This window comes from Chrysochloris asiatica, unplaced genomic scaffold, assembly GCF_000296735.1.
Source record: "Chrysochloris asiatica unplaced genomic scaffold, ChrAsi1.0 scaffold00116, whole genome shotgun sequence".
Lineage (NCBI taxonomy): Eukaryota > Metazoa > Chordata > Mammalia > Afrosoricida > Chrysochloridae > Chrysochloris > Chrysochloris asiatica.
In genome coordinates, this window is record NW_006408634.1 from 471,031 (window position 1) to 488,378 (window position 17,348).

The following is a 17,348-nucleotide window of genomic DNA, read 5'->3' on the forward strand; positions in this document are numbered from 1 at the left end:
GAGTTTGAACCACCAACCTTGCAATTCAAACAGCTTTGCAATCTGGCACATTAACCCACAGCGCCACATCTCAAGCCATTAGCTGGTTAAAATGTGTGTGTTTATCCTCAATTCTTAAATAAATATTTTAAATGGTGATAACTGATTTGAAACCATTGTCACCTCTGAGTCACTTTCCCAAGCCCCAGTGCACTTTAGAAAAACTTTTTACTTCAATCTTTCTTCTAAATCCACGGAGACTATGGGAGTCCTCCAAGGTCCATCCTTGGATGTAATTTAGCTGGCCTTTCTGCTTGTAGCTGGTGTCAAAGACCAAGCTCCCCCTGCATCTCAGAGAACACAAAGGTAAAGAAATGAGGAGGTCTGCATGACATTTCATTGCTTAGAACCAAAGACAACTTTATGGAAATGCTTCTGAACTGAGCTGAGGTCCTTGAATTCACTGGTCATGTCTTCATCTCCCTCGCATCTCCACCTCTGTCCAGAGACTACGCAAATCCTTTTGGTCCCCATAGTCCCCTTCATAAAGGGAAAGTAGGACCTGTCTTAGAGAGCTAGGAACCAAGTTCATGTAATTTGGAGAAGGCATAAGAAATTATCAGAAAAGTTCTCACTCAAACAAGACAAGTAGAGGGTGATTGGCTTGACTGGATTTCATCACCGTGACAACCTATGCAGTCAGTACTATTCTGTTCCATCCTATAGACGAAGGTGTGAGCCTCAGCATGTCAGAGTGCTATCTAAGGTCATGAGTTTGTCTGTGGTAGAAACTGAACTGGAACCATTGCTTCCTGATTCCAAAGTCCTGTTCGTAACCTGATGACAACAGGGGTTCATAAAAATAATGCATTGAGTCAAGACTAGCATTAAAAATGAAATACAATATAAAATAAAATATTAAAGTGCTTCATGTAAAGTAAGGGTAAGTGTTGTCTTGTTAAACTTGTATTGTATTTGTGTCTGTCATATTTGTGTGTGTGTGTGTGTGTGTGTGTGTGCCATTGTGCCTGGGCCACTATGTAACATGTGTTTGTTATTGTAAACCATGGTAAACAAGCTTGAAGGATATTGCATTATATCCAACATACCACATACTGGAATATGTACTGTTTGTTGTTGTGTATGCTACTGTGTCTATTTGGACTCACAGCAACCCTATAGGACTGAGTAGAACTGCCCCATAAGATTCCTTAGGCTGTGATCTTTATCAGAGCAGATTTCCAGGTCTTTTCTCCAGCGAAGCAGCTGGCGGGTCAAACTGTCAGCCTTTCCATTAGCAGCCAAGCACTTAGCCATTATGCCACATCTAAATCATCTAGTGCATAATGCACAGGCAAAAAATGAGAATTATAATGATATGTCTTTTTTTTTAATCATTGAAGTAAATATTGTTAGCATCTTAAGTAATGACTAATTCTGTCTTAGAGAAGTCATGAATACTATTCATAGTCATACAGGTAGCAAACTGATCATCACAAAGTTCTCTGGGGCAGATATCAGTCAATCGTAACTGTATCCTCAGGTTCATGGTAGAATTCAGACTTGACAAATGTTTGTGATACTGGTTCCAAATCTATGAAGCATTGGCCAAATAGTCTAATTCTGTACTGAGGGTGCCTTCTTAGTTAGATACACTCAGCAGTTCTTCAACAGACTGATCAGGGATAGTCCAGGACTACTTGATCTTTTCAAATACCATGAAGAAGTTAAATCGAGAAGAGGGTAGTGAGAAAGTAAAAGAGAGTAGAAGCATTTCCAGGGATAAAGTGGAGCGGTGAAGGAAGGAATACCAGAAAAGAAAGGAAAGCCCATAGAAAGAGGCATTGGCAAGAATCCCCAAGAACAGCTCCAGCATCCACGAATGCTTGGGTTTCTGCCCAGCCCTTGATCAGAACCAAGGACAGCTCCTCTACCCAGCCTAGAGGGACTGCTTGTTTAGCTCGTGTTCATAACCAAGGACAGCTCCAAACACCGGTTGATCTTGTCCAGAACTAAGAGCTTCCACTCCAAAAGATCCAGAAATTGGCCTGGAAGAACTTCAAGCACTGTGTGAGGAACAATATTGTTGTTGTTAGGTGCCATCGAGTCGATTCTGACCCATAGCGATTCTGGAGAAACAGTATACATGCTGCTTTATTTAACCCATAGAACAGCTGTTCGAATTTAGTTCCTCCAGTTTTATCTGTTTAGAAACTGTGTCTTAGGGATTTAAAAGACTTTGGACCTAGCAACAGCATACATACATATAAGTACATGAAAATACTGGCAATATTCCTGGATGTATCCAGAAAGAACTCATAATATTCATTACCTCTGGGGAAGAGAATAAGGATATAGGAGGTTACGAATTGAGAAATTATTTTCTAACATTATTTTTTGAATTAGCTTGCAGTATTTATGGCAATTTTTTTTGGTGTGCAATTGTATGAATTCCAAAGCATGTAGAGCAACTTTTAAAGTGTCTTTTAGGCAAGTAATGATTAGCTGGAAAAGAACTTTAAAAGCACGGATATGTTTGGGGTGCTGTTGAGTTGTTTCTGATTGATAGCACTCCGAGAACAAGACAATGAAATATTACCTCGTCCTGCACTCCTCACAATTGTTGCTGTTTGAGCACATTATTTCAGTCCTGTATCAATCCAGCTCAGTGACGGTCTTCCTTGTCTTCACTGACCCTCCACTTTACGAAGCACGATGTCCTTCTCCAGGTACTGAGCCCTCCTGATAACATGTCCAAATAGGGTATAAAAATAGTAATGCAGTGAATTCTTTGCACTAATCAGTCACTTTTGTAAGAACATGAGTGTCATGTTCAAAGCTTCCATGAGTCTCTTTCCACACTCCTCTCTCTTCTCTAAGAAGGAACCACAATCTTGAGTTTGAAGTCTATAATTCTCCTGTTTTCTTTTATCACAAGTCTTTGCATCTCTAAACAATATCTTTTTAAATTGTCATAGAATGAGCTTATCTAGATAAAATTATGTTGTATACTTCCATAACTTTTTCTCTCAATATCATGTTTTTTATATTGATTCATTAATCATATTGGAGAATGGTGTGGCACTGTGGGTTAATGCACTGGACTGCAAAGTCGGTTTGAACCATAAGGTCAGTGGTTCAAGCTCACCAGCCGCTCCTAGGAAATACTATACAGGGTCACTATAGGTTGGAACTGACTCCACAGCACTTAATAATAGCAATGACAGTGGTGTTAGATGTGGCCCTGATTCACTCACTTATTTACAGAATAGCACTCTATTACATAACTACCTACAATTTGTCTATTAATTCTATGGTGGGTGGGCATTTGTGATGCATCCCATTCTTTTTTCTTTGTGTCAGTAGAGTAGGACTGCTGTGAGCTTTACTCTGGATATCTGCTCAGACAAAGATTTCATAGGTTATTCCTGTCTTCAAATTCACTTCTTGTTGTTGTTTTTAAGTGCCGTCGAGTAGGTTCCAACTCATAACGACCCTGTATAGGGTTTCTGAGTAGTGGCTAGTGAGTTTGAATTGCCAACCTTACAGTTCAAACTGGCTTTGCAGTCCAGCGCATTACCCCACAGTGTTGCACCAGGACTCCTCAAATGCACTAGATAATGACAAATTGTTTGGATTATCATAAAACTTCACAGTCCCAGGAATAGTGTTCTAAGGTTTCATTGCTACAAGTTTAATATCTTCAGACCTTTGGATTTGTGCAAAAAGGAGCCCTAGTGGTACCACAGTAAAGCACTTGGCAGCTAAGCAAAAGCTGACCATTCGAACCCACCTGCCTGCATTGAGGTAGGCGGTTAAAACTCACCAGCCACTCCTCGGAAACCCTACACAGAGTTGCTATGAGTCGGAACAGACTTGACGGCACCTAACAACAACCTGCCCTGAAAGTGAAAGACCTGACTGTTTATTCTCATAAAAATGACAGCCTAGGAAACACCATCGGGCAGTGCCACTCTGCCACATGGGATCGCTGTAAGTCAGAAGCAACTCAACAGCATCCAACAACACACTTACACTGATTCCGTGATGTGAAACTGTTTCTAATCTTGGTTTTAATTTTCCTTGATTCCCAAGATGGCCATGTTCTTATGCTTTGAGCATGGTGAGGTATTCATGACGAACGTTTGTACAGTTTTTTCTATTGAAAAACTATTTGCTCATATTGAATGACCAATTTTCTGTATATCCAACTTAGGAATCTGTTGTTTTGCAAATTTATTTTTCCAGCTGTGACTTTTGTTATTTTTTTATACAGTGTTCATGATTTCTTTTTTTCATCCTTTTTATATATTCCTGGATTTGACTTACCAATATATTTTTTAGTGTGGTAAATATATGTATAACAAAACAATTGCCATTTCAACAGTCTTCACATGTAAAATTCAATGACGCTAATTATGTTTGTCTTGTTGTTCAACCAATACCATTATTAATTTCCAAAATTTTCCCTCACCCTCAATAAAAGCTCAGTGTTCCTTAAACAAAAACTCCCGTTTTCCCCTTTCTCTGATCCAACTCTAGTAACCACTAAGAAACTTTAGTGTCTATGCATTTGCCTATTTTAGATATTTCATATAAATGGGAATCATTTCAATAAGAACAATTTTAAAATCACTTCCCTCCTCATTTTTAGTTTTCTATATCCAAAGATATCCTTCAATATAGTTTTACAAAACTTTAGAGGTTTTTCAGTTCACCTAAAATTGACTTTCTTGTACATGTGGTAGGAGTTCAAGTTAATGAGTAAGTTCAACTTACTGTATCTCTTTTTCCTTCTTTTGATAACCCAAGCATCACTGATTGAACAGCCCCTTTCCTCTCCATTGAGCGTCAATATAAATGATGTGGCAAATCAAGTTCATTTATGTCCGTGGGTGTGTTTGGTGGGCTCTCTGTACCTGACATTTAATTTTCCATGATAAAGTTTAGTTTGACGACTAGAACACTCTGAGGAACGTAGGATGAAGAGGGACTATAAAGAAGCAGATTTTGTTTAAAACATAAATTAAAAGAAGCCTAATTTCCTGTCCTTCCCTTTTCTTCTCTGTCCTTCAGGTACACCAGATTGTCTTTTCCATGAAGGTGCCAAGCTCCTTCCTGACTCAAGGTATTGGCATTTATTTCTCTTCTCTGCTAAGTACGTTCTTCCTTCATATTGTCATATTGTTTTCAACTATCAAGAGTAAGCATAAATATCACCTCTTGCCCCAAAAACACTTTCTCTGAATTTTTCTTCTAAATTAGCCTTCTCTAGACATTTTCAGGAGTTCCTAGGTAGTGCAAATAGTTAAGGGTGTGGCTAACCAAAGGTTGGACTCTTGAACTCACCCAAAAGCACCTCATAAGAAAGACCTCGTGATCTGTTTCCACTTCAGAAAAAAACCAGGCAAACTCCATGGATCAATTCTACTCCAGAATACGTGGGCCACCATGAACTGAAATGTACTCAACAGAAACTGGTTGGTTGATCAGGTGGTTGGTTGGTTAATTAGTAGGTTAGTAAATTAGTTAGTTAGTCAGTCAGTCGATCGGCTGGTTGGTAGATTGGTTGGTTGGTTGGTTGGTTGGTAGGTTGGTTGGCTGGTTGGTTGGTTGATTGGTTGGTTGGTTGATTGGTTGGTTGGTTGGTTAGTAGGTTAGTAAATTAGTTAGTTAGTCGGTCAGTCGGTCGGCTGGTTGGTAGCTTGGTTGGTTGGTTGGTTGGTTGGCTGGTTGGTTGGTTGATTGGTTGGTTGGTTGGTTGGTTGGTTGGTTGGTTGGTTGGTTAGTAGGTTAGTAGGTTAGTAAATTAGTTAGTTAGTCGGTCAGTCGGTTGGTTAGTTGGTAGATTGGTTGGTTGGTAGGTTGGTTGGCTGGCTGGCTGGTTGGTTGGTTGGTTGGTTAGTAGGTCTGTTCGTTGCTTGTTTAGTTGGTAGATTGTTTGGCTAGTTAGTGGATTGGTTGGATGTTTCATTAGTTAGTACATTGGTTGGTTGGTTAGTTGGTTGGTTGGTAGACATTGCCAACCCCATCCATCCTGTTCTGCTTTCTCCTTAGCACAATGTCACTCAAATTCTTTCATTTCTATATTTATCCCTTTGTTTATCTTTTCCACAATTCAGTTGTTGATATTACATGTCATCAAGTTGGTTGTGACTCATAGAAACTTTGTCTAGGATTTCTGAGGAATGGCTGGTGGGTTTGAACCTTGTGGTTAACCAACCTTGTGGTTAGCAGTCCAGTACTTACCCAACAGTGCCACACCAGAACTCCCTACAAGCCAATGATAGGCCAAAATAGTCTACTTTCCACATCTCAGTTGCCTAAAATAATCAAATTGGTTTCCCAGTATTAATGTCAGAAACAAAAGTCCCTACTTTTAGGAGACAGCATGAAGCAATGGATGAATTCCCAAGAGATGGGCATCATTGGCAGAGAAGTCAGACAGATTTGCAGTGTTCTAGCTGTGTGTCCTTCAACAAGTCACTAAGCCTTTCTCACCCTTGGTGATATCATGTATGTGGGTAGTCTAGGTAGACAGTTTCCATAATCAGCTACTAATCAAAGGGTTGAAGGGAGACTGTTGTTGTTGTTAGGGGCCATCGAGTCGGCACCGACTCATAACGACCTTATGCACAGCAGAATGAAACAATGTCCTATTCTGGGCCAACCTCACTACTGTCGGACTAAGGTCCACCAAATTGAACAGAAATCATCATCATTGCTTGCTTTATAAAGCACTTTTTCATGCATTGTCATCATAAGAAGCCTTAATAGAATAATGGTTAAGTGCTCAGCAGCTAGCCAAAAGATCAGCAATTCAAACTTACCAGTGGTTCTCCAGGAGAAAAGACGTGGCGATCTGCTTCCATAAAGATTACCGTCTAGGGAACTGTGTGGGGCAGTTGTGCATAAGCTTCCTATGAATCAGAATTGACCCAAAAGCACACAACAACAAGAAGTACATCATAGTGATAGATTTTATTTCCCATTTTATAAATGAGCTTGATGAGGTTTGCAAAGGTTGGGTGACTTGCGTAAGATCACAGATTTTAAAAGTGTAGGTGGTGAATCTCCTGTTTCCAATTTTGCAGTTGTCCACTGGTTCTCTCCACAACAATCATCAAGCAACAATTACATTGCTTCTAGGGGCCCAAATCATATAAGTTCTTCCTCTCTTTACCATTGTAATTCTGCACCTACCAAAGTCTTTATAAACCTATTTCTTTCTTCACTTAGATGGAGAAATCTCTGGAGTTGGCCAACATGACTGGAGTCCAGGAGTTTATCCTGATAGGTTTGTCCACAAGGGTGGGCATAAAGGATGCTCTGTTTACCATCTTCCTGACCCTCTACCTGCTGACCTTCTTGGAGAATGCTCTCATCATCTACCTCATCTGCAGTCACAGTGAGCTCCACAAGCCCATGTACTTCTTCCTGGGCAATCTGAGTTGTCTGGAGTTGTGCTATGTGTCAGTGACCATGCCCAGCCTGCTCGTGGGGCTGTGGTTGGGGCCTTGCCACGTGCCCTTCATAGCCTGCATAATTCAGCTATTTTTATTTATATCCCTTATTGGTACCAAGTGCACCCTCCTGGCCTCCATGGCTTATGACCGCTATGTGGCCATCTGCCGTCCACTCCACTACCCACTGCTCATGCGGCCCCAGGTCTGCCTGGGCTTGGCTATGACCTCATGGCTTGGTGGTCTACTCTTCTCTGTGATCAAGACTGCATGTATCACAAGCCTCTCCTACTGTGGTCCCAATGTCCTCAACCACTTCTTCTGTGATGCCTCCCCTCTGCTCAACCTGTCCTGCAACCGCATGGCCCTGACAGAGCTGGTGGACTTCATCTCTGCCATCATCATCTTCTGTGGGTCATTACTAGTTTCCCTGGCCTCATATGTGGCCATTGGTAGGACCATACTGTGCATGCCATCGGTTGCTGCCCGCTGCAAAGCCCTCTCTACCTGTGCCTCTCATCTAGCTGTAATGGGCATCTTCTACTCGGTGGTCCTCTTCATGTACTCAAGACCCAGTCACATCGAATCCACAGACCTCAACAAGGTGCTGTCAGTTGTCTACACAGTGGTGACACCCATGTGCAGTCCCATCATCTACTGCCTGCGGAACAAGGAGGTCCACACAGCATTAAGGAAGACTGTACACCCCCGCTGAGTTCCTCCAAAGAGAAGTGGACATTTTCCTGCTCCTGACTTACAATACATGCACAACATACTCAACCTCATTAGCCATTGTTGTTGTGGGGTACTGTTAAGTCAATTTTGACTCATGGAAACCACATGTGACAGAACGGAACTGCCCTGTAGGGCTTCCTAGGCTGTAATATTTACAAAAACATGTTAGCAATTCTTTCTCCCACAGAGCCATTGTATGAAGTCTAACTGCCAACCTTGTGATTTCAGTTAGCAGTTACATGTTTAATCACTGTACCACCGTTGCATCGGTTTCAAATCAGCGACCCTGTATAGGGTTTCCAAGGAACAGTTAGTGATTTGAAACTGCCGGAACTTGTCACTAATAGTAGTCCAGTGCTTATCCTATGGTACCACACCAGGACTCCACTGTACCACTGTTGTTAAGTGCTGCCAAGTCAGTTCCAACTCAGAGCAACCCTACATAGGGTTTCTGAGAAGCATCTGGTGGGCTTGAACAACCAACCTTGAGGTTAACAGTCCAGTGCTTATTCTACAGTGCCACACCAGGACTTCTAGGGTTCCTTTATTAGTCATTGCTATTCTTACATGCCGTAGAGTTGGTTCTGACTCATAATGACCCAGTATGGGGTTTCTGAGGAGCAGCTAGTGAGTTTGAACTGATAACCTTGCAGTTAACAGTCCAGTGTTTATCCTACAACACCACACCTGGACTCCTTATTAGTCACTGTTGTTGTTAAGTGCCATTGAGTTGGTTCTGACTCATGGCAACTCTGTATAGGATTTTTTAGGAGCAGCTGGTAAGTTTGAACTGCTAACCTTGCAATTCAGACCGACCTTGCTGTCCAGTGCTTATCCTACAGCACCGTACCAGGACTCTTCTTTGTCATTGTTGTTGCTGTTAATTGCCATCAAGTTGGTTCCAACTCATAGCTATCCTGTATAAGATTTTCGAGGAGTGGCTGGTGAGTTTGAACAGACAACTTTATGGTTAGCAATCCAGTGCTTATCCTGCACCCCTATTAAAATGACAATGTTCAAAAACCAAAACAACGGGAAGAAACAAATGTTGATGATGTTGTGTAGAAACTAGAACCTTAATTCATTGCTGGTGGGAATGTAAAATGGTACAGTGACTGTGGCAAGCAGTTTGACAGTTTCTTAAAAAGTCAAACATGGAACCTACCATATGACACGGTAACCCCAATCCTGGATTGAAACCCAGAAGAAGTAAAGGCAGGAATGCAAACAAAAACTCTACACCAATGTTCATAGCAATAGACAAAAGGTAGAAACCATTGAAATGTCCATCAACAGATGATGGACAAACAACACGTGTTATCTACACACAATGGAATATGGCTCAGCCACCACGAGAAACGAAACTTTGATGCATTCCACAAAGATGAACCTTGGAAATATCCTGTTGAGTGAAATAAGCCAGTTACAAAATGATAAATGTACGATCTCACATGAAATAAACAATGTATAGGAACCAAAGAGTATTGCTGGCTATGGGGGTAGGAGAGGAGGGGAAATGGGGTGTTTTTGCTTAGGGGGCATTGAATCTATGCTAATGGTGGTGGAATTCTTTGGAAAAACATAGTGAAAATGGGGGCACAACATGAAGAATAAAATCAGCATCACTGAATTATACGTGTAGAAATTATTACGATTGTGTGTATTGTTATATGTCTCTTTCCACTGTGATGAGAATAAGCAAAGACCCCAAGCTCAAGTTTCAAAGGCAAATAGAAACATGGACAGAAATTTTTGCAGCATGATCCATAAAGTCTTTCTAAAATAATGAATGCTTCAAAGGAAAAACCAAAGGAAAATGGTCAGGAAAAGGAAGATTATTGAAGAAGAAATATAACTGGCAGATAGCCTACAGAAAGATATTCAATTGTTCTATGAACTCAAAAAACACAGATTTAAACAGAAGACAGTAAATTATCCTTTGAAAAATATTTTATGTGTACAATATAGTACAGATAACATATATACAGATCTGTATTTGGGGTCACCAAATGCATGTACAAGAATGCTTACTTCAAAATTGTGAATTTTGGAGTAAATATTATTTTATTGGAAATCGTTTGAGATTATATTAAGCATCCAGTGATATTTGATTATTTAAATATCTTACATTCATGCTGAGAAATAACATACCAACATTGAAGGAATTAAACCAGACCCATAGATCCTGATGTGGGGAGATAGCCTAGGTATGTTGTTGAGTTTTTTTAAAAATCAGCAATTAAGTATGTTAAAGTTTTTGTAAAACAATAATAAAAATGCTGTTCTTGTTGTTGTTAAGTATTGTCAAGTTGCCTCTGACCCATAGCGACCCTGTATACGGTTTCTGAGGAGCAGCTGGTGAGCTTAAACCGCCGACCTTGCAGTTCAAACAGCATTGCAGTCTGGTGCATTACCCCACAGCATCACCCCAGGACTCCATGATAATCCTAAGAACTGTGATAACTATTTATGTTATCCTGGTGTGGTGCTGTAGGATAAGTACTGGAACAAAAGGTTGGTTTGAACCACAAGACCAGCAGTTCAAACTCATCAGTCACTTCTCGGAGACCCTATACAGGGTCACTATGAGTCGGAATCAACTCGACAGTATGTAACAACATGGCTAGACAGGAATCTGAAACACTATATATAGCAGTTACTAGTAGGTACTTTTAGGAATAGGGCTACGTGGGATTCATATTTACTATTTTATGTATTTGAATAATTTTGCAATAAGCTTATGCTATTTTTAAAAGCTGGGAAAATAAGCACAATATAAAATGGAAATGTAAAAGTTGGCCTTCTATAGAATAATGTATTTATCACACTGGCAGACTTTTAAATTTTATTTTAAGTAATAGTATCTCACGATGACAATGCCTCAAGGGAAATGAACGCATCATGGTGACATTTGTACGAACGTAAACTAGAACATCTTAGAATACACATTTATTCATACAAAAATCTTTGAGGACCTGAATGACCTTGAGCCCATCAGTTACACTTTGAGAATTTACTTTGGTGAAAAGACCAACGTTCACAGCAGTATGGTTCACAATAGCCACACACACACACACACATGAAGTGGAAACAACCCAAATGCCCATCAGCTGATGAATAAGTAAACACAGGTGGTATATCCATCCAATGGAATATTATTCAACTACAGGGAAAAAATAGAAGGAAGTATATGATACATGAGTTAACCTTGAAAACATTGTGTTACGTGAAAGAAGCCAGTTACAAAAGACCATATATTCTAGGCTCTCATTTATATCCAATATCCAGAATAGGCAAATCCACAGACTGAAAGTAGATGAGTGGTTACATAAGGCTGGAGGGAAGAATGTCAAGTGACTGCTAATAGGTACGAGGATTTCTTTTAGGGATGATGAAAATCTTCTGGAATTAGGAATCATAATGATTGATCAACTTTGTGAATATACTAAAAACCACTGTATTGTATTTTCTAAAAGGTGAATCTTATGGTAGGTGAGTGATGTCTCAGTAAAACAGGGTGCTTATTACTTGAGACCTTCTCCATGACCTGGTCGGTGTCAGGACCTATGCAGAGTTCTACGAAAAGCTCCCTGGACCTCCTTGTTCCGTAGGCAGTAGATGATTGGGTTGCACATTGGTGTGACCACCGTGTAGATGACTGATAACACCTTGTTGAGGTCCATGGCTTCTATGCGGCTGGGACGGGCATAGATGAAGATAGTGGCTGAGTAGAAGATGCCCACCACTACCAGGTGGGAGGCGCACGTGGAGAAGGCCTTGCGACGGGCCGCAGCCGATGGCATGCGAAGCACAGCCCTACCAATGGCCACATAAGAGGCCATGGCCACCAGGAGGGAGCCCCAGAGGATGAGGATGGCAGAGATGAAGTCCACCAGTTCTGTCAGGGCCACGTGGGTGCATGAGAGGTTAAGCAGAGGGGAGACATCACAGAAGAAGTGGTTAAGCACATTGGGACCACAGTAGGAGAGGCTGGCAATGCATGTGGTCTTGGCCACCGAGACCAGAAGACCACCAAGCCATGAGGACACAGCCAAGCCCAGGCAGACCTGGGGTCGCATGAGCAGCGGGTAGTGGAGTGGGCGGCAGATGGCTACATAGCGGTCATAAGCCATGGAAGCCAGGAGTGTGCACTCAGTACAGATGAGAGAGATGAAGAAGAAGAGTTGCGTCATGCAGAATGCGAAGGGCACATGGCAGGGCCCAGTCCACAGCCCCGCGAGCAGGCTGGGCATGGTCACTGACACGTAGCACATCTCCAGACAGCTCAGGTTGCCCAGGAAGAAGTACATGGGTTTGCGGAGCTCACTGTGACTGTAGATGAGGTAGATGATGACAGTGTTCTCCAGGAGCGTCAGCAGGTAAAGGGTCAGGAAGACAGCAAACAGGGCATCCCTTATGCCCACCCTAGTGGACAAACCCAGCAGGATAAACTCCTGGACTCTGGTCATGTTGGCCAACTCCAGAGACTTCTCCATCTAAGAATAAAATAAATCTCTTAAGTGTTTGTAGATCTATTTATTTCTCTACATCTTGCTTTGTCTTTGGTCCAAGCCATTGTCTCATTTGAGTCAATGAAATAACCTCTCATCTTGTCCCTTTGCTTCCAGTCTTGCCTTCTATTGTACTTCTTGTAGAAGCTGCTTGTTGCTGCTGGTGGTTGCCAGGGAGTCAACTCCAATTCAGAACTATCCACGGCTTACTGAGCAGAACTACCCCACCTGTTTTCTTGGAGTCCTGGTGTGGCACTGTGGATAAAGCACCGGACTGCAAGGTCAGTTTGAACCACAAAGTCAGCAGTTCAAACTTGCAAGCCCCTCCTCGGAAACCCTATAGGGTCACTATGGGTCAGAACCAACTTGATAACACTTCACAACAACAATCTTAGCAGAAGCAGATTCCTTTTCTTCTGTGGTACCCCTGTGGGTTCAAATCTTTAGGTTAGCAGACAAGAACTGTTTGTACCACCTAAAGATCTGTTGGGGTCTTCAAAAAATCATTGATCATATTGTACCACTCCTCTGTGTAAAACTTTTCACCAGTTCCGTATTACTCTTAAACTAAGCACCAAGTTTCTTACAACAGCCTTTGAGGTCTACTCTCCTTCAATGGCTTCAGTTCATTTAACTCAGTTCATGATATTTCTTCTTCCATTTCCTGAAGTCTTGTAGCTGCCACTTCATTTCCTTAAATGCAACAAGGTCCTTTAAGCTTCAACGAACTCCCACAAGAGAGTCCTTCGCTCTGGACCACCTTTCTCCCCCTGTTCTTGCTTTTCCTATTCCTGGCTTCTTAGTATGTGTGGCATCTGTTTAAATGTCTGTGCTCAGATAAGTCATCCTTAAAAGTCCTGCATCAAACCCACCACTTCTCTGGATCATTACTATCCCCCCTTGTATCCCACTAGGAGTCCCTGATTGGTGGAAACGGTTAAGCACTTGGTTACTAACTGAAGGTTGGAACCCAACAAGAAGTACATGGGAAGAAAGGCCTAGGGATCTGTTCTGAAAGGTCAGTCTTGAAAGTCCTAAAAAGTGCAGGTCTACTCTGCAACACATTGGGTCTCCACGAGTTGGAATTAATGCAACAGCAACTGTGTTGGTATTGGGTGGTGTCCTGATATTTCCTCTCAAAGTAGTTGTTATTATTTGCATGTTTACTCACCCATTCATTGTCTGTCCTCTGGATTCTGAGTCTTGTGAGGGCAGGGATTGTCTGTCTTACCTAGTACTGTATCCTCGGTATCCAGCTAGGAGCATTTGCCTGGCATAGTATAGGTACTCAGTACATGATTGTTTAACATACATTGGGTCAATGTTGCATTTCCAGACATTGCACCTCCCAGTTTCTGTTGTTGTTAAGTGCTGTTGAGTTGGTTTCGACTCATAGTGACTCTGCATAGGATTTCCAAAGAGCAGCTGGTGGGTTTGAACCATTGACCTGTGGTTTGAAGTCCAGTACTGATCCTACAGTGCCATACCAGGAGGTACAGCAAAAAAAAAAAAAAAAAAAAAAAAATGGTAGGTGGTGTTGATTGGAAGCCTTGGGAATCTTTCTAAGAGGCATTTCTGCTCAACCTCTGATGTTTGTTGGCTTTGGAAGGGAATCACTGTAATGTGGCTGAAAGAACATTTATCTTGATATTAGAAAAGCTGCCTCATTTACATACTATAATCTTTGATGTATGCAAGCTTCCATTTTTTCCTCTGTAAAATAGGAAGAAGAGCACTGACTCCATGAGATGTTGTGGATAATAAAATTGAAGGGAAATTTCTGTGTAAATGAGTATTACTTATTACAGAACTAAGTCAGTCTCTTTTTTTAGGCTGCATTTTTAAAACATGACACTGGCTTTCATCGTGTCATAGAAAATCACCCTATCCTCCCCTACTCTGAGTACAACACCTCTATTGATTTAATGGCATTTAGAAGCGAAATTAGGAGTCACTGGGTGGGGCAAACCACTAAGTACTCAGTTATTAGTCAAAAGAGCTGTCATTCAAACCCACCTCGAGTTGCCCCAGAAGAAACACGTGACAACCCACTTCCACAAGACCAGAGCCTTGAAAACTTCATAGAGCCCAGTTCTTCTCCATGCCTGTGAGATGCCCATGAGTCAGAATCAACTGGATGGTAACTAACAACAGTGCCATAAAATTTTACAGCCATGTGTTATAGAAAAAAGCCAACCAACCCAGTGACTTCATGGGAGAAAGACCTGAAGACCTCCTCCCATAAAAGATTACAACCAACAACAACAACAAAACCCTCGGAGACAGTTCTATGAGTAGAAATAGACTCAAAGACACCTACAACAAAAACAACATGGTAGTTTTGTAGAAAAACAAAGGAAGTTTGAGCCCTGATTTCTTCTAGGGAGAAACTTGTCCTCTATGCCCCTTCAACAGAATTCCTTGATACAAAAATGGAAATAACACTTATTGCATATCTCTGTGTTCCTAACACCATACTAGGTTCTTTCCACAAAATATTTTATCCTCAGTAAACTATAAAGTGGTGGTGATGTGGTGGTTATGTGCCATGGAGTCGGTTCCAACTCTTAGTGACCGTGTACAGGGTTTCTGAGGCTGTAAATCTTTACAGGAGCAGAAAGCCTCATCTTTCTCCCATGGTAGTTTCAAACTGCTGACCTTGTGGTCCGCAGCCCAATTCATAACCTCTACGCTACCAGAGCGCCTATAAAGTAGGGTGTCTCATTTCCGTCCAGTCCAGTCACTTCTGACTTGTAGTAGTCCTGTGTGATAGAGCAGACCTGCCCCATAGTGTTTCCTAAACTGTAATATTTATGGAAGGAGTCCTGGTGTGGTGCTGTGAGTTAATGTGCTGGACTGCAAAGTCTCAAGGTCAGTAGTTCAAGCTCACCAGCCAGTTCTCTGAAATCCTATACAGGGTCATTATGGTTTGGAAGTGACTTGACAGCACTTAACAACAACAATATTTATAAAAGCAGAATTCCAGGTCTTTTCTCCCTCAGGAGAACTGTTGAGTTCAAACCTCCAACTTTTCAGTTAGTAGCCTCATGCTTAACTACTTCACCACCAGGTCCCCTTACAAAGTAGGGTATCACTTTCTTGTTGTTAAAATGAAAAGATTGACGTTTCCAGAGACACCCATTAGGAATTGAGGCACTGAGATGTTTCAAGTCAGTTCTGTCTGATTTTACTACCCAGCATTGCCTTGCATGAGCCTGCATTGTTAACGAAAGAGGTAACATAAGTCTTTGGAGTGGATGGAAGGTTCTTTAAGTGGGTTGTCTTTGTGGATTTGGGTCTGTGAACCAGGAGTATCAGAATCACCTGGAGGTGCATTGGAAATGCAGAAGGTTAACCTCCCCCCAGCCCCCATCTATTCAGTCAGAATCTGCATTTTGACAAGACCCATAGATAATTTGTATGCACAGTAGAGTTTGAGAAACATTTGTCTAGAAGACAAAGAAAGCAATCTTCAGCGAAGTCTGTAAAACTCTTGGGTACTGGTCAATAATATATCCTAGCCACTCAATGACTATGCAAAAGAGCTTATTATTTAAAATCTGTTATTGGCTGGTGTAAGCCTGGGAATATACAACTATTTTAACTGAGAATGTGTTTATTGAGTATCACGTCAGAGATTTTAGGCAATTTTCTTGTGCAAGCCTTAAAAACTAAGTCTTGGGAAATATCATAATTTCCCATTCTATGCACTTTACACTTGTTTAAATTTAAAGTGATATTATATGAAATATGTAAAAATGACAAGAAGATAAAATCTTAATAAAGATATACAGGGAACAATATTGTTTTCCTCACATCTCTATACCCCTTTGCAGAAATTATCACTTTTAGCTAATTTCTTGCTTGTTCTTCCTGTAAGATTCTCTGTTAAATCAAAAGTTCTCATGAGCTACTTCTAGAAAATCAGCAATTGAAACCCTACAGAGCAATTCTATTCTGACACACATTTGAATCATTGGTAACTGGTTTGGTGTCCCTACCCTTTTTGGTGTAAAACAGGGACCTCTGAATTCTGGACATGTTATTTACACCCTAACTAGCCTCTGAGAGAGGCACTTAAGGTCTCTGAGTCCCTGTTGACTAATAAACAAGTTCCTGGATTATGCAGAGGCCAAAGTGAAGGCTGGAAATAGTCATCATTATGCCATTTCCAAGGAGCTCTGGTAGCGGAATGGTTACAAATCGGGCTGCAAACCTTAATTAAGGTCAGCAGTTGAAAACTACCAGCTGTTCCACAGAAGAAAGATGAGACTTTCTGCTCCTGAAAGATTTAGAGCCTTGGAAACCCTGCACAGGGTCACTATGAGTCAGAACCGACTCCACGGAATGTCACGACATGCCGTTTTCAGCATTTATCAGTTGCTAAGTTTTATGTTGAGTGTTTTTTTTTTTGAATTCGTATGTTATTCTCATCACAATAGCACTAAAACGTCCCGATTTTAAAGATGTAGAAGCTAAGGACTAGAGAGTCAGTTTCTCCAAGACCTTCCAGTTCCAACTAATAGACCACATATTCAACCAGATCAGTTCTAACCAACTCCTTAGTCCACACCTTTCTCCTTGATTACTTGGGACTTTTTGGTGATGGTTTCACTTGATTTTTTTCAAACAGATTTAGCCAAATATGAGAAGGATTTTT

The 17,348-nt window shown here is 41.2% G+C and overlaps 2 protein-coding genes across 2 annotated transcripts; one reads left to right on the forward strand and one right to left on the reverse strand.

Moving 5' to 3' along the window:
- The first annotated feature begins 7,218 nt into the window (after window positions 1–7,218).
- On the forward strand, window positions 7,219–8,157 carry LOC102838854 (olfactory receptor 5-like). The gene has a single exon (XM_006868271.1). It carries the CDS (start codon window positions 7,219–7,221, stop codon window positions 8,155–8,157), a length of 939 nt encoding a protein of 312 aa, XP_006868333.1.
- A 3,577-nt stretch (window positions 8,158–11,734) lies between these two features.
- Window positions 11,735–12,673, reverse strand: LOC102839225 (olfactory receptor 5-like). The gene has a single exon (XM_006868272.1). It carries the CDS (start codon window positions 12,671–12,673, stop codon window positions 11,735–11,737), a length of 939 nt encoding a protein of 312 aa, XP_006868334.1.
- Window positions 12,674–17,348: the final 4,675 nt, after the last annotated feature.

What these genes read in the sequence shown, in the direction of transcription:
- LOC102838854 (XM_006868271.1), top strand. Translation starts at nt 7,219, where the DNA reads ATGGAGAAATCTCTGGAGTTGGCCAACATGACTGGAGTCCAGGAGTTT.
- LOC102839225 (XM_006868272.1), bottom strand. Translation starts at nt 12,673, where the DNA reads ATGGAGAAGTCTCTGGAGTTGGCCAACATGACCAGAGTCCAGGAGTTT.